We start from the raw sequence: 23009 nt of genomic DNA, 5'->3' as shown, positions 1-23009 counted from the left end.
TGATCTGTCTCAAAAGTATTTAGAAGACAGCAATATAAGGCTTGCACTGCTGGGCACTCCTTTGATCTTGTCATAATTGTGATGGGGACTTTAAAAGATCTCCTCTTATTGCCTGCAACTTAGGATGTGAACACATGACATATTTACTCTGGAGTAATTGATGTTGGATTTTCTTCTGAAGTAAATGTATCAAACCAGTAAGAGGCATGGGCAGATATTGGTTTGGTAAGTAATGAGAGCGTTTAAGGCGAGCTGTTGGTAGAACACAACCTCAGAGCGAATGACCATGACTTGATTCAGTTTAAATTAAGTAGAAGGATAAACAGAAAAGGTCTGTGAATATTTCAGGTTCAGAATCCTTGCCCAGCTGCTGCCTCACCCCACAGGGCTATGGTTTCTGCTAGCGCTCATGTATAAAACTGCCCTTAGCCCTTGCTGCAACTAACCCTCTTTCTTCAGCTCCAGCAGTTCTTAAATTTTCCCTTGCTCAGGGCTGTATCGATTGGATCAGGCATCACATAGAAGAGAGTTGCAGACAGTGGTGAGTCTTTTTAGCACTGAGTCATCCCTTCTGGGCCTATAGCGCCTGGGAGTTCAGAGACCCACTTTCCAATTCCCAAATTGCATGTTTTGGAGACTGGCACCCTAGGCATTTGCACAAAATGGAACAGCTCCAACAGGAGCGACTGAAATGCCATAAAGCCGGGTGACGGGGGCCTTGCTTTGGATGCAATCAGGATTAGAGGAACAGCAAGGCCAAGTGACTCTTTCTAGTGCAGTGGTGAGGATGCTCACCAGAGCTGTGGAAAAATCGGGTGCAAGTCCTTTAGGCTAATGGTATGGAGCAGCTTCAACAAGAATGATTGGGCAAGCCCCACTCCATAAGAGCCCATCGCCTAGTGGTTCGGGCACTCGCTGGGAGCAGGAGACCTGGGTTCCCACCATGTTCAAAATCAGAGCGGGGATTTGAAAAGCTTCCCAGTTGAGTGCTCCTCTTTCCTGCTCTATTTTTTCATAAGAGCTGACCTGGCTTGGGACGGACAACTCCAGCAAAGCCCTGGAATTGCAGGTTCGTGATGGGGGCCTGCGGGATCAGGGGTACAGTATTTCCTTCTGCTCCACCAGGCAGCCAACTAAACTCAGGGTTGTGGCCTAAGCCCAGCATTTCCTACCATGTCCTACCAGCATTTCCTACCATCTAAGTTTTAAGCAGCTCCCTGCTCAGCCTGCTGGCTTGTGCGAATCCCATTCTACAGTACCCATCTCCGCCTGGAAAATGCTCAGAGATAAGGCATGTGCCTTGGCGCTGGGGATTATCCCAGGCAGCAGTGTGTTGCGACCCCCAAGTCCCCCTGTAGATGTGGCTCGGAGCCACCAGAAATGCCTCGTGGTTGCTCTGCAGGGAGCTGCAATGAACCTGGCAACGCGGCAGCACCTCTGGCTGGGAAACGGAGACCCCGGCAGCCGCGCTGCAGCCAGCAAGGTGGCGAATCTCTCCTCCAAGCCGGCTCTGCATCGCCCCACCGCTCCCGTGGGCTTCAGCAGTCAGGATGCGCTCGTCCCCCAGGATGGGCTCAGGGCAAATTATCCCACAACGGTGATGATCAAGATCCGGAGGGGCGCATGCTCCTGTCCTGCCAGCATGCGGCAGCCCGCCCGCGTCGTGCAGTTTGAAAATGCAGTCTGCCAAAGCACTGCGGGTCAAAAAATGACACACGCGCACTGGCACTGCGGAGGCACAGAGCCGCCCCGGCTAAGAGCTGGGCAAGGAGCGGGCGGCCCGCAGGGGCCGGCTGGCGGTCTCTGGGGCACGGGCGGTTGCGTTTCCAATTCTTCTCTTTCTGCCGGCTTAACATCGGCGCGGATCCCTCCTCTACCCACGCCTTGCCGGCGGCCTTAACTCCCGTTCAGCTGTGCTTTGCACCGCGGGATGCTTGCTCCTCGCAGCCCGGGCGTCGCATCCCAGTCTCCGCTCCCCCTTGCCAGGCCGAGCGCGTGGCCGGCTGCCGGCGGCCGCGCCTCAACCGGCCGTTGGTCTTGAAGCCGGGCGCGCGCGCAGGGATGGCGGCGGCGGCGGCGGCGGCGCTGAGGCGGCTGCGGGGCGCGGGTGAGCGGGCAGGGACGCCCCCCCCCGCTGCATAGACGTGCCGAGGAGGCTGGGAGCAGGGGGTGCACCCGCTTTGGGCACTTGCGCATCACCCCTGCCCTTTCCGCAGCGCTTTCCCTCAGGACAGCGGTTGTCGGCTTCACTAGACCCGAGGCGGCGTGTCTGAATCTAGCTGCGCGCCATTTGAGCTCCTCTCACGCGTCCCCGGCGGCCGCTGCCGCGTGTGCGGGAGGCGCGCTTCCCGCCCGCCGAGCCCTGCACCTGCGCCGTGCTCCTGGGAGCCGGGCTTCATTTTGAAGACGAGCACTAGTCTGACTTCGTATTTTTGATAAATACCTGCTTAAAATCTGGGTAGGACAACGGTACTGCCTGTGGCTGTTGTGCGCGCTTTGCTCACACTAGGGGTCACAACCTGTTGTATTAAGCTGACTGAGGCATGCCTATAGATCACCGAGTTCAAAAATCCTTAAGAAATGATCGTGGCATGTAGATGATGCATTGCTGAGGTGTCTGCCATGTTTATCTGTCTTTTGCCTCCATCTTTTTGGCTGGACTGTTCTGTCCATGGCCATCTGTTACTCTGTGGGACCCTCACACTCTCTGGCAAGCCTGTGTGTGATTATCAATCTTGGGTCTCTCCATCTTTATGCTGCCTAACTCTTCCTGATCTCTGCAAATCTTCCCTCTTGAAAAGACTAGCGGTGAGCAGTCACTCTTTGTACATGAGTAAATCCTACCCCCACATCCCCAAGGCATGGTGTTAACATAATGGGGAGACCGTTTGTGACAAAGGGACCTACCTGGACCTCCATTTGTGGTGATACATTGGAGAATTAAATGCATTTCATGCACTGAGCAAGCGTGCTCTTCAGGCGCTGAGACAGGCGCCTGTGGTCTCTTATGAGGCTTGGAAATGGGCACGTGGCATCTGACAGGAAAAGGCAATTTGACAAACACTCAAAACAGTGTCTTCCCTTCGGGGTCTTTCTTAAGAGGTTAGAAGTCCTTGAATCAACTTGAATGTTAATATTGCCCAGGCAATATCTGCCAAGAAGCTGGTTATGCAGCTCTTGAAAGGCCTTTCTTGGAAGATAAATCTGTCCTCTGGAAGCACACTTATCACTCTGTCTTTCACAAGAAATACAATTTGCTCTCAGGGCAGAGAGATGCAGCATTCAGAAACCTCAGCGGCCAGCAATTTAGTGCTCAAGCGTTTGTGAAGGAGGCACAGCAGTTACTATGAACAGGAAAAAATGATTCGGGAGGAAAGATTCAGCACCATGTAGAGGGAAGAATTGTTTTGGGAGAGTTTAAACCAGGGGAGCTGAAGAGGGAGTGATAGGATTTGCTACAGGAAAGAAAGCAATTAGACTGAGCACCGCAGGGAAGAAAACATTATTAGACTGTGGGATTTTTTTCTTGGAAAAGTAGCAAAAGCCCCTTCTCTGACTTCATTTCAAAACGTATTGTATTGGACGGCTGGACAGGCTCTTTGGAGTGGTGCTAGGATTTTCCGTTAGGTTACCATTTCATGTCTGACTGGTGAATAGTGTTACAGTCTGATAACTGTTTGGTGGCATAGGTTACATTAATCACTAGTCTTGGATAAGCCAAGGTACCAAAATCCACCATGGGTAGCTTCAACAGAGAGACCAAGGACTGACTGGGGCTGGAACCTCAACCTCCTATCCTTAAGTAGGTCTGTTTTCATGAGGCCTGAAACACCGTCAGTAGTGTGGTGATTACCAGGTTCAATAAAGACAATTATTAGGCATGACTGAGAAGAACTGAACAAGAACTTTTATTGTGGAGCAGTAGGCAAACCTCCACAGATCCTTTTTCTCTCGTCTCTCTTTAATTAGCCACTCTCTAACTGAAGGACCATTTCCCAGTTCCCAATTTCCTAAGTCTCCTGTGTTAGGGAACATCTCCAAATTATAATTTCTGTGACTACAGGGAGGTCTTCCTGATTATAAGGCTGGCTCAGATGTGCCAGGTGCTGTAGAAACATACAGTGAATGGGAGCTCCTTGCTTCATCCAACTTACAGTCTAGAAGCCAAGATGTGATGGTCAGAGAAGTGGGATATGGTGATATGAGATGAGATAACAAAAGATCTCAGCTGAAGCCAACTTTGACCTCCACTTCTGGTGATACGTTGGAGAACTAAATGCATTCCACACATAGGTCAACCATTGTCTTTGGGCGCGGAGAGAGGTGATGAGACAGATGCCTGTTTCACTTTTATATCGGATTTTTTCAAATCAAATATAATCGGGAATTCGAAGACTTACCTGGTCAGTGACAGAGACAACCTCATCTGCCTGTCTGCTATGTTGCCAGACAGTAGCATGTTGTGGCTTACTGAATATGACAGACGCAGTGAGCTTTGAAGAGAGCATTTTATATTTAGACTTTTTTTTTGTTTAACAAAATGGGGAGCAGGGACCACATTCCAGGCCCTCTTCCCTCCTCACTGAGCTCTAGCATCATTCTCCTTTTAGATCGCATGAGGCTTTCGCTCTTCATCCAGCTTCAACAAGATGGGTGGGGAGGGCTCCACCCAGCCTAGGGCAAGCAGTAGGGTCAGGCATTTGGGGACATGCTAGATCCCTGATTTCCTAATTCCCCGGCAAATTATTTTGCCGTATGCTGCTGGGAGAAGAGAGCATTTTCCTCCTCCACATGCACTCAACATCAAATGGTTGCTAGTCATGCCCTGTCCTTGCTAAAAGGGATCAGGGACTTGGGAAGAGTTCAGTTGCTTCCCAGCACCATTTTGGACCACAACAGGCTTGGGTAGGGGTTAAACACCTTATGTAGCTGATCACATCATTACTTTGCATCTGCAGTAGCCCGTGTCCAGACCTCTAGAAACAAAATGGAGGCCCCTGAGCGGTTTTGTGGCAGGATTTGATTAGGACTGCTCTCTGTGATTTAACCACCTACATTCTGCCCAAACCCTGTGTAAATACCTATAGGGCTGACGAAGATCAGGCCCTAGTCCTTAAGTTTGGTTGTTTGTAGGATCATAGGAAAGGGGGGGTGAAAAAAGATGTCATCTAGCCCAGTCCCCTGCTTAAGGCAGGATCATCCCTGACTCAACCATCCTAGCCAAGTGTCTGCGTAACCTGCCCTTCAAACTGCCCAGGGACGGAGATTCCACAACTCCTCTAGGCAGCTGCTTCCAATGCTTGCCCACCCTCGGAGCCAGACAGTTCTTGCATTAAAACTACTGACAAGTTAGTTTTCACCTTGCATTCGCTATTTCCAGTTAAGAATGCACTTTTTTTCCTTGTGAAGATGTAGTCTCCAACACAAAGCAGGTGCATTTAAAAAAAAGACACACTGCTGTCAAGCAGACCTTTGTTTTGTTTTTTCCCAAAGCCCTGCAATTATTACTCAGTTCAAATTAGATTAACTTCAGCAACACAAAAAGTATCATCTCTGGTGACTTCAGTCTCACCTTGGGCTCAAACAGATGCTGTTTAATGATTCTTGATCAGAACGAAGAAATGATTCAAGCCACAGCTATTAGACGGATTTTAAGATTAATTGCACCTTAGTTTGACATTTAAAGATAAAACATTTTGATCTGTAGTTTTCATTTGATCTTAATGACTTTCCACTCTGAGCATTTTAAAAATGTTATTTCTGCAGAATTTAAACTGGTAATCACTTTGTGATTAGACATGATGCCCCTCTCCTGTGACTCTTTAATCTACAACCTCTGTATCTGTCTTTAATGTTGACAAGGGGTGAAGGATTGCGGAAGGTGCTTACCTTGTACAAAACTATGACAGACCTGTTCCTAATAGTTTTGGAGTAGATTTGGTTCCCTTTTAGAATAACCCTGGCAAAACAGTGTTGGAAAACTCAGACGTTGAAAACAAAAGTGACAGATATTAATTTTACACTGTTCTTAATGCAGAAAAACAATTGAAAAATGAAGAGTTTGCATTCAACGAGGAAATGGTGCAACATCTGGAAGCTGCTATTGAAGCTATTAAGAAACTGGTAACGTAGCATCTAGAAGTTTTAAGTATTTAGTGCAACTGGTATATGGGAAAGATTTGCAGTTTGTCATGAGGTGAAACGACTGCCTTCTATGCTATGGGTCACAGTCTCGCCTTAAAAAACGAGGGACAGCTCCTTTCTGAAATCAGGGCCGACTGAAATCAAATTGGAGTAGCATGAACCAAACAGCTGGTCAAGGACTAGGTGTTCAGTGAGCTGAATTGCGGTTTCAGCCCCGGCAAATACAGGAGTGTGTTACCCTAGGAACCATCTTATATTTAGTGCAAAAGTATGCTTTTCCACTGAAATCAAGAAAGGAAGGATGGCCATGTGGTCTGTGCATTAGATGGATTCAAAATCAAGGCTGTGTTCCCGTCTCTACCATAGACTTGATTTTGAGCAAAGGATTTTGGCTCCAGTTTTCAGAGGTCTGCTCATACAGAGCTGTCTGCAGGATATGGGCCTTCTCCTTCTCTTAATCCCATCTGTATGAAGGACAAAAATATTTTCCCTCTCAGGATTGTGAGGATACATCCATTCATGGTTGTGAGTTTCCCAGATACGATGGCAGCAGGGCCCATAGGGAAACCAGGATTAAAAGTAGAGCCAATAAATCATTTTGACATGGGTATTTTGACCTGTGACCCCAGTTCACTCTTTTCTGGAGTAATTCTTAGTGGTCTTCACTAAAGACAAAGGAGGACTCCAGCGTGCGTGGTAAAGGGCCCTCTGTGATATCTCTTCTCTGGGAAACGGCTGGTCTTGGACAATCGATGTCTATCATAGCACTGCGGTTGGCATTAAAGTCAGAGTGGCTTCAAAGGCATTTTCTAAAACTCTTTTTTTGTCCTTCAGGGCTACTCTAACTTGCCTGTTTCCTTCGCTAATCCATCATCAGTGAATTATTTTATGTCATTGGCTGCAATCAGTTAAACAGGCTATAATGTTCCTAAATTTTCCATTTTACAACTGATTAAGAATGTAATTCATAGCTGATTGAAAACCTCTTATTCCCATCTCATTTCTTTTACATTGCTACCAATTAATTTTTCTCGGGTAGGTGTTATGACAAGCCACTGTAGGCCTATAGAACTGACAACTTGGAAAGTGAACTTGATGCATCATTTCTCTCCGTCTTGCCTGGGTGGTGATGGTAGTGAATAGCAACACAAGAAAGGTATAAAACGCCAGGGCAGGCATTAGATATGGGCTATACAGGCAGCTGCCCAATTCACCATTTATTTTGGAATGAATCTTTTTTCCTCACCATCTAAGAGCTGAAAACTGCATCAAACTGTGTGCTGGGTGACGCAAACGGGACCCTGTCAGTGGTTAGGGGAGCTTCTTGAAAAGTGACTCTCCACCCCAAGAGCCAAGAGAGGAAAATTCAGTTTGAGTTCAGGCCAGCTGGCAACCTTTCACCCCAGAACAGCTTTTGAGGGGGGTAGGTCTCTATTACTTAGACCATCTCCCATCCAACAACAGAAGGTAAGAAGCCAAAATCTAGTCCGCCAGTGTGGCTGGGGCTTGGCTGCCATCCTAGCATGGCTTTTGGGGTGATGTGGGGGGTATTTTGTTTTGAAAAGCAGGAGTAGCCATGGCTGTGGTTAGGGTGGCAATGCAGGGTTGTCATAAAGTCCTTGTGTACTTTTAAACTTGAATAACTTAGGTTGAGGTATGATGGAAACGATCTGTAAACAGCATTTAAAAGCAAATTTATTAAAGTTTTAGGACAACTAGTGTACACAATGCTAGACTTCATAAGTAATAACGAATTTATTCTTATTTCAGATCTTTTGACAAACAAAAAATGGCTACTGTAGATGACGAGGTAAACTCTGTCCTATGGCTAGCAGAATTGAAATCCGTATCAGCTGTGAGAAGGAAATGGTGGTTATGTTGAAGTCTAGCATTGTGTACTTGAGTTGTCCTAACACTTTAATACATTTGCTTTTAAATGCCGTTTACAGATTGTTTCTGCCATACCTACAACCTAAGTTATTAAAGTTTAAAAGTTGACAAGGATTTTATGAAGACCCTTTATATAGCAGTAGCTGTATAAAAAGGAGGAGACAATGTTTTTCAGATGTTTATTATTAAGTAGTTTTGCTCTAACCTGTTCTTATCCCTTGACTGAGTATTTGCTTATTGTCAGGAGGAAATAAGAAGATGCACCCATGAACTTCTAGAAGAGGAGACCATAAAAAACAGTAATCTCCGTTTCAGAATCCAGAACCTCCCAGACCTAATTACTGAGGAGATGACAGGTAATGCCAGCTCCATCAGCCCCCAGCATATATGGGAGCTGAGCTTTGTTTTCATGGGGGGAGAAAAGTCATCACATAAAGGAAGCAAAAACAAAAAGTATAGGACTAAAAATCTCTAATATAAAATAAACATTATTAAGAACAGTAAATGGTCTCCCAGAACCTGTTGATGAATGGGGACACGTTTGGCAATTTCTGAGACATAACTGGGGACAACAAACATACGGTAAGGTCACAACAGGAGGCCTGGGCCCCTGGGCTCTAGTTCCAACTGTGCTTCGCACTTCCTGTGAAACGTGAGGGTATGTACTTTCCCTCGGTTTCTTCGTCTGTGAAATGGGGATAACAGTGCTTCTCAGCCTGTGAAACTCAACACTTTCCAGATCTCAAGATGTACAGATTCATCCCTGCTTCTTTCTCCATGCCCCACACAAACACACACCTCCCATCTGTTTCCTCCTTTTCCAGTGCCCCTTGTTTTTGTGGTTTTCTGTATCTTTAGCAAGGAATTCCTTTCCCAAGTGGGTTTCTTGATATAAAATGTGGAAAAGGTACAGTACAGTAGAAATGCAGCAGGCTTCTCTAAGTCTGTAAAAGCAAATAACTTGGACAAAATATGGAGACAATAAGTTGCTGAAATAAGGTTTTGCTTTTTAAATGTACCCCTGGAGTAAGAGAACCGCTGGTCACTATGAGGTGACATTTGTACGGTGATACATTAACATTGTAGACACCAATCCATTTACAGACTGTTGTTGCACATTCTTTTTTTGTTGAGAGCAGCACTTTTAAAAAAAAAATCTCTTTCTAGCTCTCGTTTTGGCTGCCCGTGAATCCAATGCTGCTAAGATAAATCAACTGCAGACTGCACTGAAGGACGTCACACACGAAACTGAATTGCTGGATCAGAAGCAAACCCTTTATGAAATGGAGAATGCCACCTTGTGGTATGTAATTTGTATTTGCATAAGTAAAATCATATTGGGAAAAGACTAGGAAGAAATAAAACAGAATTGGAGCCAGGGGGCTTCATCACTCCTATAGGCAGTAGGACGTGCTCCTCAGCAGCTTTTTGCTGCCGCATGAGCTCTGCTTTTGAAAAAATCTTGGTTTTTTTGAGTAGTAGTCGCTGTCTATAGCTTCCTGCCCCCTGCTGTTAAGATACACTGGCTTGATAGAAAACTGACTGCAATACTAGGGAGGAGGAGGGAGAGTCTTCCAACTGCAACAAAGAACATCAGAAGAAAGGCAAAATCAGTGATAATTTTAACTTTGCAAACCCATATCCCACTCTCCAGTGGGAAAAAAGAAAACATACTAAAGAAAGCCTTGAGCTAGGAATTCTCTGCCAGCATCCCTGATAGAAAGCCCCATCTGCCCTATGGAGTGCCCTATTCTCCATTGCTTCATGGGCATGTGGGGCTGGGCTGGGATTTGCCTTGTTTCTGCCAGATTATGTGTTTCTATCCCCTTCTGCCAGGGCACTAGAAAAAAAAGTCACAGCTTATTTCCATATCAGGAAAACTGATTTTTTTTTTTAAATTCTTTCTATGCTTGAAAATAGCTCAGCCACTTGTTAATGGAACTAGAAAAAAAGAACATATTCATTAGAGGAACAAAAGAAAAGAACCATGCCTGAAGAAGTAAAACGTGGAGAGAATGCTAGGCAGCGGGAAGGGATGCATTTAAATAGCAAGTGTCAGTTGTCTTGATTAGTGAGATGCTCAGACTCATGTGAGGCCCCAGGCCAGATCTGGACCCCAGGGCTCAAGGCAACAGCAGCAGTGGCAGTGGTGGTAGTGGCTGCCTCAGTGGTAGTGGTGGAAGCAGCCATGGCGGAGGTGCACAAGTCACAGAGGGCAAGTGAGGGCTGTGTTGTACAGACCTTCCTTGCCCACCTAACAACAAAGATCATATCAACCAGGGCCTCGGATTCGTTGGCAGGCCGTGCCCCATTCTGCCCATCTCTGCCCACAGTCCCGATTTACAGTAGCCCACCATTAGCCCAGCAGTCTGGATGGAGCAACTCTAGGGGCTAGATCTCTGGCCATATGCTTGACCCTTGTGATCTCGCTTACAGGCATTGCTACATGCACTATTTATCTCATGTATGATGCCATCCTTGTCTGCGTCACTAATGTGCGCTTTATTCAGCCTGAAGTGAAAATAAAGGTGTGGGTCCATTACAATACTGGAGAATTTTTCCTTTTACTTCAATGGGCCTTGGGTCAGAATTTTTATCTGATTAGGAGGCATGCAGGAGAATTCATCTCTGTCAGGGGTGGATCCAGAGGGTGCAGTTGCATCCCCTTTGATTCCTGCTTCACTCAAAGCTTCAAACCAACTGCCTGGCAGTTACAGCAACATTTCTATTCAGGCAGCAGTGAGGGAGTCAACTGATTTAATGCCTCATCATAACCTGCCTGATTCCTTCTAAACTGTTTATTCCACGGGTGTTAACAACCCTCTCTTTTTTTAACGGTCTTGATTTTCTACTAATCAAGCTAACCCTTCTTCTGCAATTCTGCAGTATATTAGCTGCTCCTCGTAACGTGGCTCCCATTTCACAGCCCTGCAGACTGTATTCTACCTCTATCAGAATATGTCAGCTCAGGTGTGGAACCATTAACTCTGGTGAACATTAGCTCAGATATGGAAATAACTGTTAGTGAAGGATTGGATGCACTGTCAAGATGCTGAAGAACGCTATATATTTGGTTTATGAATCTGAAAGAGATGTACATTTGACTCCAATGACAACAGGAATAAAGAAACAACATCTTTTGATGATTTTTGCCTAGTTTGGTGTGGCTTTTTTAACATATAGTATATGATACAGAAAATTAATGCACGTGCCAATCAAGTTATATGTGTTTTTGCTTTTGATTTAAACTGAATTATATAACCCTAGGCCCCTAGCGTATTAGTAAAGCTTTGAGTTACCTGGAGAAAATAAAATGTTGTGTTGTATGTGATAATACACCACACCAGGTGCACCCCCCTTCTCAAAATCCCAGATCTGCCCATGGTCTCTGTGGTTTATTTTCTCCAGTGAGGAACAAGAGAAATTGTGGGTCCAACATGAAGCAGCTGTAGACTCCATGAACCAACAAATGGCCAAGAGAGTTAACACAAAGATTCTCCTAAGCGAGGTTTGCAAGAAAACAAAAAATGCAGAACAAGATATAATTAAGAAAAAGAAAGATGTGCAAGAACTGAAGGAAGCTGTAGCTAGAGAGAGGACATTTCTACAGGAAGAAAAAGACGCATGGGACAAAAAGGTAAAGATCCTGAGCTGTATTTCATTCTCATAAAAGTATAAATGTGAATATGGTTCCAAAAATTAAGTGGTTTTAGGAATGATGATGGGATATTTATGCGGAATAGTTCATTGAGCTGGCTTTCATGCAGCCAATTTGTGCTTTCTGACTACCATACAATGTCCTAGCAGAGCTCTATATTAGGAGGATGGGCGTGCTTGTGTGGGTATTGTGGTTGTGTATTGTGTGGGGTTTTTGTATGCATGTATTGCTTATTCTCCTAACTTATCCAGTGAAATCTGATTCTTGTTTAATTGCTTTCAGTTATGAATAGAGGAAAAAAAAGAAAAGTACCTTTATTTTACTGCCATTATATTTTGCTGCACTTGTTCTTTGTACTTGAGTATACTTAATTTCCTTTAAGAGACATTTTTAGGGCATTTTTCAGAAAGAAATTTATTTTCTTGCAATCTGGCAAAAGTACTTTTCTGTAGAACAAATTATAGGCCTAGTGCTATAAAGGCCTAACCATGTGTCTGATTTAATGCACAGTGAGTAATCCTGCTGAAAGTTGTAACATTGAGTATGTGTATAAGTCTTTGCAATATCAGGATTTAATATAGTATTTTCATGAATTAAAAATAATACCTTCCTATAGGATTTGAACAGCTGGTATGTAGTTATTACCTCTATGAAAATGTCTTTTCTTTTAGCTCAGCTTTTTGCTTGAAAGACTTCAGACTGCACAGTTTATAAGGCTTAAGACTTTTTCTTAAGCTCAGCAATTTGCATTAGGTTGTTTATGATGAACTAATGATGTTTTTACATGTAGAAGGCAGAGATGAAAACAAAACTGGATGCACAGAAGGCAAAATCATTAGAGAAAAAAAGAGAATACGAACATTTGATTCCAAAAATGTTGGATATTCAGCAACAGATAACCCACCAGACAGCAGTAAGGAGAAAATTGCTGGTTTCTTGCAAGATTTTTTTTTATTTCAACCTGTGTTTTTCCTAAAAGGAAAAAAAAATGATTTGTCCAGTTATGAAATGAAGAGCCCTGAGGTAGGGGAAAGAGGCATAAGTGAGGAGTTGTAAGGAAAGGGATGGAGGGGTTGTCTTTGGGGACAGGGTAAAAACTAAAGGTTTTCTAATTGGCTGATGCTGTTGACTCAAGTACTCCAGAATACGAGTGACATTATTACAAAATAGGGTGCCGCCGTGGAGGAAGTCTACCCTCCTGGCTGTCATACAGTCTCATTTGGTGAGGTTATGTCAGCCAGTTTTCCTGATAGACAAGCTCAGAGGATGAACACAATAGATTAATAAGCAACAACTCATGACCCTGTTCTGCCTATATACCAGGTTACTGCCCATATGGCACCACTGGTCGTTTTTGAGCCTTAAGACACAACTGATATTTAATAGATACAAATGCCAGAGAGCAAGAGGGATAATTAAGGCAGGGATGTCAGAAATGCAGCCATGGGCCAGATCCAGATCCGTGGATCTCCCATGTGCCAGATCTGGCACCCTCTCTGGCTACTCAGGGACTGCCGCCAGTGATGCCTGCTCCAGCTGATCTAGGACCCACACTACACACAGTCTCTGCCCCAGACTGGCTGGAGCAGGTGCCACGTGTGGCTCATACAGAGCAGTCCCAGACCAGCTGGAGTGAGCACCATGAGTGCTAGGTCTGGCATGTTGAAAGGGGGCGGGGGTCTGTTGGCCTGATCCAGCCCTGTGCCATTCACCTGGCCTGTGGACCTGTCCTGTGCCATTCATCTGGTCTGAAGGGGCAAGTGGATTGACACTCCTTGTTTTAGGTCATATATTGCTTCTGGAGTCCATGAGGGATTGCCACAGTAAAGCACAATTCACCTGTTCTCTACCCCAAAGTAGGTATACTGTATTTACTTGTATACCACGTGCACCTTTTCCCCACAAATCTGCCCTCCAGTTGGGAAGTGTGTCATAACACAGCGAAAGAGATCCTAACAGCAGGTTGCATTCAGATATGGACTAGTTAACCAAGGGAAGTGATAGAAGCCCTATTGTTTGGGATGTTCAAAAATAAGCTGGACAAAGTAACACATCTGTCATCATGCAGGAATAGAAACAATTTAGGGAGAGGTCAGAGCAAAAAGGACTAAAAGGGCAATCAAGCTAACTCTTCCATCCATCCACTTAATCCTGACTATGAGCACTACCTACCTAATGCCACATTCCTCTGTTTTTCATAGGATTAACTTCTCTGAAAACAAGTGTCTTCATCTGTCTTTAACTTATCTCTTCACTACAAAGTTAACACAGGTTTAATTGCTCTTGTGTTAATCTACCTCAAGTGTGAACAACCAAGTTTTGAGCTGCTCAGCATGACTGTGTTAGCAGCTGATGGTAACCTGGAAGATAACTATTCCTCTTGACAGGCCTGCTGGCCTGAGTCCAGCATGCAACTGTTTTTGAGATAAGGGAGTCTTTTGTTTGAATGGATATAGAATAAGGGAGGATCTCGATTTTATATGCGAGTCAACGCTTGTGGTTTTGCATGTGACATTCCAGTGTGACTTAAGGTATTACACGAAAAACATATGCAAAAGTGACATGGGCGAGGGATGAAAATTATACATAAGCCAGCATAAGTGATCAGAAACCAGTTCAAAACTGTAACACTACAGAAGTCTGGTTTCCATAAACCACTAAGAGATGCAGACAGAAGTGCAGCTCCCCAGTCTAACTCATGGTGCTTCACAGAAAGCATTATGAGTTAGACTGACCCTCCCAACCCAACAGATGTTAGCTGTTGTGTCAGGAGGATGGGGCATTGAGCTCCGATTTGGAGCCCATCCAGGGAGAAAGGCTGTGTCTCTGCATCTTCTTCCCCTAGCCCTGCTCCCCCTGTCCTGCCTCAGCATGGGAGGGGGAGTAGGCAGGAAAGGGAGGTCTGCTCTGGGGTTTCCCCAGCTTGCATGGGAGGAGGAAGGCAGATGGATTGAAGTCTCCCTTCCTCCCCTTCCAGTACAGCTAGGAAAAGCCCAGACCAGACCTCCCTCCCTATCTTCTCCCGCTTCTATCCTGAGACAGCACCAGGGGCCAGGCTGTGCTGCAGCAGCCCAGCCACCGGAGCAGACGCAAGTTAACGAAGGCGTTCTACTTCGACTTATTGACTGGCTGTATTTAGCCATGATGTTTAGGAAAGGAAAGACCAGCAACAAAAGGAGTCGTTTGGCTTATTGTTTATAATAATATCCCATACTGACACTAAATGTTTGTGTATTTAATAGGCTATTCAGAAGGAGAACTGTGAGATAGCACAGCTGAAGGAAAAAAGCGAGCAATTAACACGGTTATTAGAACGTAAAAGGCTGCGAGCCCTGGAACTCTCCAAAAGGAAGTGAGTATTGTTTGATGCTTTGATTCTTTGCTAAACTTGAATGAGCATTTAACATTTGCATGACTGTTAAGGAACATTAATAACAGTATTTGTTTGAAACCCTTCAGATCCTATATATACGGGAATTTATTTTAATCACAAATCTAGCAACCGCAAATCAGTGTCTGTACTCATAAACATTTGTCTTGGCTTCTAATCGAGACAGTGGCTGCACAATCCATTGCTGTCCCTTGTCTCTTATGGGTTTACAGGATAGAGAGAAGTCCCACACGATGTATTGGTTCAAATCAGAACACTGGTGGGGTGAGGTTGAGCCCTGTTTGTTTTCACAATGATCACGATTTTTATTCCTTTAATGTGTTTATTAAAACTCCTTACTATGCATATAACACTGCTTAGCTTTAAGAAATACCACAAACATTAAAAACAGAATAACTACATATATTAGAAACAATGCTCCAAATGCACTTCCTTCCCAAACAATGCTATAAGAATTAGTATTACAAAAGCAGCTACAATCACAACTAAAGGTTAAATTAGAATCACTACTATTATTTCTCATGGTATACTTACAATCCTAGAATTCCGAGAAACCAAATCCCCGGGTATCCTTTCATTCTTTAGTTATGGTTTTTAGGGTTGGTCTCAGCAGTGATAGGAACAAGGCCCCTTCCTTCGGTCCCTCTCGGGCGCTCCGCAGCTTCAGCATGAACAGGAGTTCTTGTTCACAGACAGGGTGGTTCAGTTGATCAGTCGGATCCGGCCTACACTTGCGATTCTTCCTTCGGTGTTCTGCAAGTAAGGTTACCTCCAAATTGGGACTGTAGGTTACAGGTTATATACTGGGTGAGTTGCCGTCATGGGCCCCTCCTACCCAAGCCTATCACTACTCCCAAATTGGGTTTGGATCTTACTCAACAGATTTTTACTGGGTGGTCAGTTTGTCTTCTGCAATGGAATTTATCCGCCAACTATTCAGTTTATCTTAAATTCTTGAGGCTTTCCACAACGCTGCAGTGACTTATCTTTCCCAACCCCCTTTCAAAGGCTTCTAAGATTTGATCTCTCAGAATGTTACTTAAGGGTCGTTTTTCTTGCTCTTACGTTAACTTGTCAAAGGCCTCTAAAGATAAGATTGAGAACCTAAGACTTTTAAACAAAGTTGTTGCAGGCCAGGCAAAGAAAGCAATGGCCTAGATAAGAAGATGAACCTTGCCTGTTGTCTAAGTTGGCTAATGGGCAGTTATTACAAGAATTCAAACTATTACATTCAATATGACATCCCTGGGAATCAACACCTTCTTTTCCCGCTTCCCCGCCTCCTCCCCCAAACTGCTGCAGATCATCTAGCTGGTGGCATGGGTTTTTTTTAATAAAGATAAAGACTGAAATCAAAGTAGCAAGATCTTGGGACCCAAACCACTGCTAACCTAAGGCAATGGGAGTCTTTCCATTTCCATCAGGAATACACACACAAAAAAGCAGATGATAGATGAGTAAATTTGAAGGACTTGTTATGGAATAAGTATTTACAGGCAGTGTATGTAGAACCAAAATTGTCACTTGCTGCTTCAGCGATGTGGGCAGGGGAGGTCAGACATCACACCCAGTACGCTGTCCCCATCCTGTCCAGCTGAAGTCCCTGCATACCCTGTAATGCAGAGTCTGTTTCCCTGTGTGTTCCTGGGGGTACAAGAGACCTTAGGGAAAGCCAAGTCATGGATCACCCTAAATGGCTTCTTCATTGGGCTTGTAAATCACTTTTCCTGGAGATTGACATTGATGCATAGATATCACTTTAATTTCTCCATGTTTTTGACTATTTGTTCACACCAAGAAGTGTTTCTCAGCTGGTGGCAATATAAAGCACAGGGATTTTCTTAGTCAAGCAGATTTCCAGTTCAAATCCTGCCATGCTTCCACCAGTGGCCAATACCCAATGTTTCAAAAACAACCCCCCCAAAAAAAACCATCCAAGAGGAAACTGCTAATCTCTGGAGCCCTACATAAATGAGCTTGTTGCTGTGAACCCTGAGATTTGACTGCCATTTTCCCTACTTGAAATAATGCCGTGTTGTCATTGGGTAATAAAACTATCCAACTTTGTTCTTGAAGAAAAACCCAGCTGTAGCCCAGTACCAAACAGTGTTGCTGATCCCATTCACATTTACACACGATTAACGTTACTGTGATGTGCATCAATGACGTTGGGACGGTTCTTGACTACAAAGAGAAGCATGTGTGCTATTTCCAGGCTCGGACCCTTGATAACCTCCTACATCAAATCCTACAGAGTGGTTGCATGAGACAAAAGCATTGCCTTTCTTTTGTTGCCTTGTTATGTTTGTGTAGCATCCTGAAATATGAGGAGCTTTTTCTTCTACTTAGATTTTTCTCACCAGTATAGCTAGCTCCTCTTTGTTATATAATTGGCGAGTTAATTAAACTCAGTGCATCCCTTTCTTTTCTATTTTTTGGGCACAGATCCAATGGGCTTCTTGTGTTTCCAGATCCCTGAAGGGCACTAGGTATTTTTTCCTTTCCTATTTCCTACATATCAGGTGTCTTCCTTCAAGCATCTTTCCTTAGCTAGGAGCAGGCTCCTTGCTCAACCCATGAACTACACAGAATAGATAAATGAAGTGAGTATCTTTCATGCTTCCAGGACTCTCTGTAAGGCCACCAGGAGCAAGACTAATGCATTTGTGCTCATCAGCTTCCAATCCATGCCCTCCATGAACCGGGTATTGCCATCACTGAGAGGCTACAACAGCAATCCAACCCTACGACACTGTCAATGCTGTCTGCCCTTATCTCCTTAACAGGTTTTATTTTTATCAGGCATATACATAGAAACACCAAATGATGAGTAAAAATATCTGTTTTTAATAAAGGTTAAGACATAAGCAAATTATCATATCTTGTGTTGACACTTAAGAACATGAGTATAGGAACATAAAATATTAGCTGTAATAAAATCATACTTTGTTTAATTGCACTCCTGAATATGTCCATGTTGGTTTTGTTTGTTAGAGAGGATCTGGATTCTGATCTGTTTGTCCTGCAATCAAAAATTACCCAAGAAAGAGAAAGTTTAAATAATGAAATAAAAATGGTAAGAACTAGACTCTTTTTTTTTAACTAACCACTTTAATCCTTTTAAAATATTTAATAATTGGGCAAGAGCCTGTGTAAATGACAGAAAGATTACACCAACATGGCCACCAACAAGAATCCCATCCAGTTGGCCTCCTTCCATGGTTTCATAGTCTGATGTATCGTGTGAATTAGTTTTGTGCATAGTTTTGGGGTGATGTAACTGTGATGATCCATAAAAATCTGAGGCAAGGATTTTTGTGGGTGGTATCTCTTACTGGACCAGCTGTATATTTGGGAGGGACCTTGAGATACAGTAGTATGCAAAATCTTGTCGAGATCCTTCCCAGTTAAATAGCTTCTCCAATAAAAGATATTGCCTGCAAAAATCCTTACCTCTTTTGTGCATAAGCAATTTTGGTTTCTAGCAAACCCAGTGGTCCTAATGGCTGTAAAAATAAATATGAACATGTGTTGACACTTACTGTATTATTGTAGGTTTTATTTTTGTACAATCATAGAATCACAGAAAATGAGGGTTGGAAGGGACCTCAGGAGGTCACATCTAGTCCAATCCCCTGCTCAAAGCAGGACCAGCCCCAACTAGATCATCACAGAAAGTTTGATTATTGAACAGAACTATTTCACAGTGTGCTTCATTACATTTTTAGGTGAGCTGGAAGTGAATGATTTAACATTGGACTTTATTATTATGGAGGAGAGGCAGCATGAATTACTGTGTGCTGAGTTTCAAGCTCATGTCACTAGGCTACTACCTAAACCCAGCCTCACTATATTTTAAAGCCAGCTTAAGTGCATGGAGGCAGCTCTGCAATCACCTCTGTGACTGCAGCATGGGCATATCTATCCTGGAGCAACTCAAAGTATCCAGTATGCATTGCTGTATCTTTCCCTAGGCTTGTTTGAAGGGAACTCTACAGCCATGGATGGGTGAAGCAATAGTGATATAAACCTCATCCACTTTAATGAACCGTAAAGTGCTTTCAGATTTGCCGCTGAAAGATCTGATGGCAGTTCAAAATGCTAGTCTGTAGAGGAGACAGAGTTGGAATGATTATTCAGTTAATATTTTTGGTGTTTATTCCTAGGCCGAGGAAAAATTACAAAAGACTGAATGCGTAAATACAAAACTTAAAGATGATAATGCATCTAGAAAGAACCACTATCATTTATTAATGAAGGAAGAAGAACATTTGCGTGCAAAGATGGATGGGGTAGCAAAAGAGTAGGTTTAAACTGCCAGCTCTTTGGTACAGAAAACCATCTCCTGGTTTTTCAGGAGGTGGTGGTTTCTAACTGAAAAATAACATTACTGTGAAGGTCTCATTCATTTCTTTCTCTTGGTAGACTTGAAAACTTAACATCTTTGCTGGATGAGAAGTTTGAGGCTGTGGCCAAGCGCCTGATTGATGAGAAAAGTTTGGAGGAAGAAATTGAGAGACTTGAAGATATCTTTGAGTACGTCACTTCTCAGCCCTGGCTGTGGGAAATGACCTCACTGCTGCTTAGATATTTGAATTTGAGAGTCTGAAATGTAAGGTTGATAGATACTTTATATGGAGAAGTGAACACAGAAACCAGCCTGCAAACAGCAAGGTTAGCTTCCAGGCACACGAGAGAGATATGGCCTGTGGGCTATTATTACAGGCAAAGTGCACGCAAACAACAGTTCAGAGAAACATTATGGAAACAATACTGAATGTGTAACTCATGGCTCAAATCCCAGACTAAGCTATTGCCCCTTTTAGGTAGTGGAAGAGCTATAAATCTTTCCTAATGGGCCTAGGAGAGATCCCTGAGCTGTGTAGGTTTGGTATGACCAGTTCTTTGATCTTTTGTGACTGGGGATGTGTTTGAGGGGAACCTAGCCCAGAGCACTGATCTCAGGCAAATGGAGTAGCCTTTTGGGGCTGCTGGTGCAAGTCAGAGCCCAGCCAAAAGGGTCCCATACAGATCATGGGGGTCATGCTCAAAGATGGCACCAATATACTATTTGCTACATTCGATGCAGACAGAAGTGCAGCTCCTCACTGTAACTGAGAACACTTTGCAGGAAATGACCTGAGTTATAACAATCCCCCAAACCAAACAGAAGTTCACTGTTGGTCCCTGCAGGGAGGAGGATCTAGCTGCTGGCTGCAGGCTGGAGCCAGTTTCCCCTCCCTCCCTGTCCTTATCAGAAGGGGAGGGAAGGGAGCAGGGAAAGGAGCAGAGGGAGCTCATTGTAGGGGTTTGCCAGCTGGTGCAGGGATGGATGAATTGGAGCCCTCTCACCTTGAGGGGCTCCAGTACACCCACCCTCCAGCGGAGACTGAAAAAACCCCAGACTGATCTCCCTCCACTCCCAGGGCAGAAGCGTAGATGCAAGTTACAGGAAATCCATCAGAAGGAAAAAATCCTTTTTAATTCATTCTGCCTTCCCAGCAGAAGGTGCATGTCTTATTTGGGGTGCATGGTACATGAATAAATAGTGATACATACTTAAACAGTTTGCAAATGGATTTGGATGTCACGTTGGCTTCTAAGGCCAAATGTAGATGAAATGAGGGACATGTATGCACCACAGTTTAAAGCAGGTTAAATGCTTTTGCACTGCTTTAATGGTGTTGGTGTTTGCACGTGTTGGTGGTGTATTGCACCATAATTCTGGCTGCTGTAGCAAATTCGGCAGTGTAATGCACCTTCAGTGACTTGGAGGCACAGCAACTTAAAACTCTTCTGCAGAGTCTTAGTTTGCTGCCCTACAGCTGCGGAGCGAAGCACCAGGCTCCGTGCAGCTCCGTGGCTCTGCGGGAAGCCCTGCAGGCAGCCTGGCACCTGCCTGGGAAGGCAGGCTCCGCCCAAGAAAAGAAAAAGCCCTCCTGGAGCTGCGCGGGGACCCGATGCTTCCCTCCACAGCTGCGGTGCCCCTTGGGACTGCCTGAGGCAGGTGCCTGTGGGCAGGTGCTGCCTGGGGGGGACACTGCTGCTATGGAGGGAAGCATCAGCACCCCTGCAGCCCAAAGACTGCTCCGCCCACCGGCAGCTTGTCCTCCCCTCCCCGCAGCCAGAGAGGCATGTAAGTTCATGAGTGTGTGCATGACACAGGGGTTTACTTTGCCCTAAATTAAAGCAGTGTTTTTAAAAACCCACCACTTCCATTTAGGGCCCCTGTTTCGTCTACACACAATTCTTACCCTGTCATGTCTCCTCTAGTGCATGCATCTCCAGTGCGTGCTGCGACAGAGTGCATCAAGAACAGGCCCCATGCTAAAGACATCTGTGTCAGTCGTTGTACACAAGGTTGACATACAAGAGGCCTCTTATTTCTGAACCTTTTTCTTTTCCCCTCAGGAACATGCAAGAGAATTTTGGAAGAGAAATCGAGAATCTGGAGTACACCTTAAAGAGAGAGTGCGAGATGAGGTAAAATTTACAAACTGCCGTTTGCTTTAAGACACAGACCAAAAGATGAATGAGTTACCAAAACCTTCTTTACATCTTTGAGCAGCGGGTTGGACTAGAACAGGTGGACAATCTGTGGCATGGGTACCCCAAGTGGTATGGGCAACCTCCATGTGCAGCACACAGCAGACTTGGAAGGAGACAGGCAACAGTCTCAGAGAGGGCAGAGAGCAAAAAAGGAGAGCTGCAAATTGGGCAGGGAGGCAGCACAGGATGGGGAGCAGAAAGCAGAGCAGGAGATCAAGTGGGGGCACAGGGCAGAGAACAGCAATTAGAGCATCTGATCAGGCAGAGGAAGGGGATCAGAGTGGCACTTGGGGAGGGCGTGGGGCTAATTTGTGGCATGCCTGCCAACAAGGTAGACCCCAACTGGGTTAGATTCTCTGAGGTCCCTTCCAACTCTACTTTTCTGTGACTATCATTCAGTCAAATAAGACATAACAGGAAGTTCCTAACTGCTTGAAGATCAGTGTCACCTTTTTGCAAGATAAGGAGTGGTGAATTTGGGCAAGGCACTGAAATTGCAGCTGGGGTAGTTGTATTTTGTTTTCATAAATTTTGCTGCAAGTTCATTTGGATGAGGTATTCTTTTTCCCTCTTGCTTTAAGTCATCATAATACTTTTGGGCCATGACTACAGCTGAATTTTATCAAGTAGGTCTCTCTTTATCAATGATGTATTAAATGAAACTGATATTCAAACCAGAATGTTAATGAAGGACTTGGAACTTTTCAGATGAGAGACACTTATGGAAGTTTCTGTTGCTGTATCCTCATTTGGCTCCTTTTTATTTTATAGAATTATAGAAAAATTAGGGTTGGAAGGGACCTCAGGAGGTCATCTACCCCCCAGTCAAAGCAGGACCATCCCCAACTATATCATCCTAGCCAGAGCTTTGTCAAGTTGGGCCTTAAAAACCTCCAAGGATGGAGATCCACCACCTCTCTAGGTAACACGTTCTAGTGCTTCACCTCCCTCCTAGTGAGAGAGTTTTCATAATATCCAACCTAAACATCTCTTGCTGCAACTTGAGCCCATTGCCCCTTGCCCTGTCATCTGAGAACAGTCCAGCTCCATCCTCTTTGCAGCTCCCCATTGATTACTACTGAACCATTGATCACTGCCCGTTAAGCCTGACAATCCAGGCAGTTTCCTATCCACCTTACAGTCCATTCATCCAACCCACACTTCCTCAGCTTGCTTGCAAAAATGCTATGGGAGACAGTATCAAAAGCCTTGCTAAAGGCAAGGTATGTTATGTCCACTGCTTTCCCTGCATCCACAGAGCAGTCATCTCATCACAGAAGCCAATCAGGTTGGTCAGGTATGACTTTCCCTTGGTGAATCCATGCTGACTGTTCCTGTTCACCTTCTTCTCCTCCAAGTACTTAGAAATGGATTCCT

General features: G+C 44.5%; 1 protein-coding gene across 1 annotated transcript in view; it reads left to right on the top strand.

Moving 5' to 3' along the window:
• The first annotated feature begins 206 nt into the window (after positions 1–206).
• CCDC175 (coiled-coil domain containing 175) overlaps positions 207–23009 on the top strand; it is a 38162-nt gene continuing 15359 nt past the window's right edge. The window contains exons 1-13 of the mRNA XM_090034661.1: positions 207–225; positions 1020–1098; positions 1683–2107; positions 6038–6123; positions 8279–8390; positions 9202–9337; positions 11443–11671; positions 12483–12605; positions 14935–15044; positions 18078–18159; positions 19250–19386; positions 19509–19619; positions 21495–21566. Of these exons, the coding sequence (XP_089890787.1) occupies positions 207–225; positions 1020–1098; positions 1683–2107; positions 6038–6123; positions 8279–8390; positions 9202–9337; positions 11443–11671; positions 12483–12605; positions 14935–15044; positions 18078–18159; positions 19250–19386; positions 19509–19619; positions 21495–21566 (1721 nt within the window). The remainder of the gene's footprint in view (positions 226–1019; positions 1099–1682; positions 2108–6037; positions 6124–8278; positions 8391–9201; positions 9338–11442; positions 11672–12482; positions 12606–14934; positions 15045–18077; positions 18160–19249; positions 19387–19508; positions 19620–21494; positions 21567–23009) is intronic.

Source organism: Crocodylus siamensis, chromosome 2 (assembly GCF_052110815.1).
Source record: "Crocodylus siamensis isolate JL-2025a chromosome 2, ASM5211081v1, whole genome shotgun sequence".
In the NCBI taxonomy this organism is placed as follows: domain Eukaryota; kingdom Metazoa; phylum Chordata; order Crocodylia; family Crocodylidae; genus Crocodylus; species Crocodylus siamensis.
Note: the sequence above shows the minus strand (reverse complement) of the source record. Positions and strands in the feature narration are given on the sequence as shown.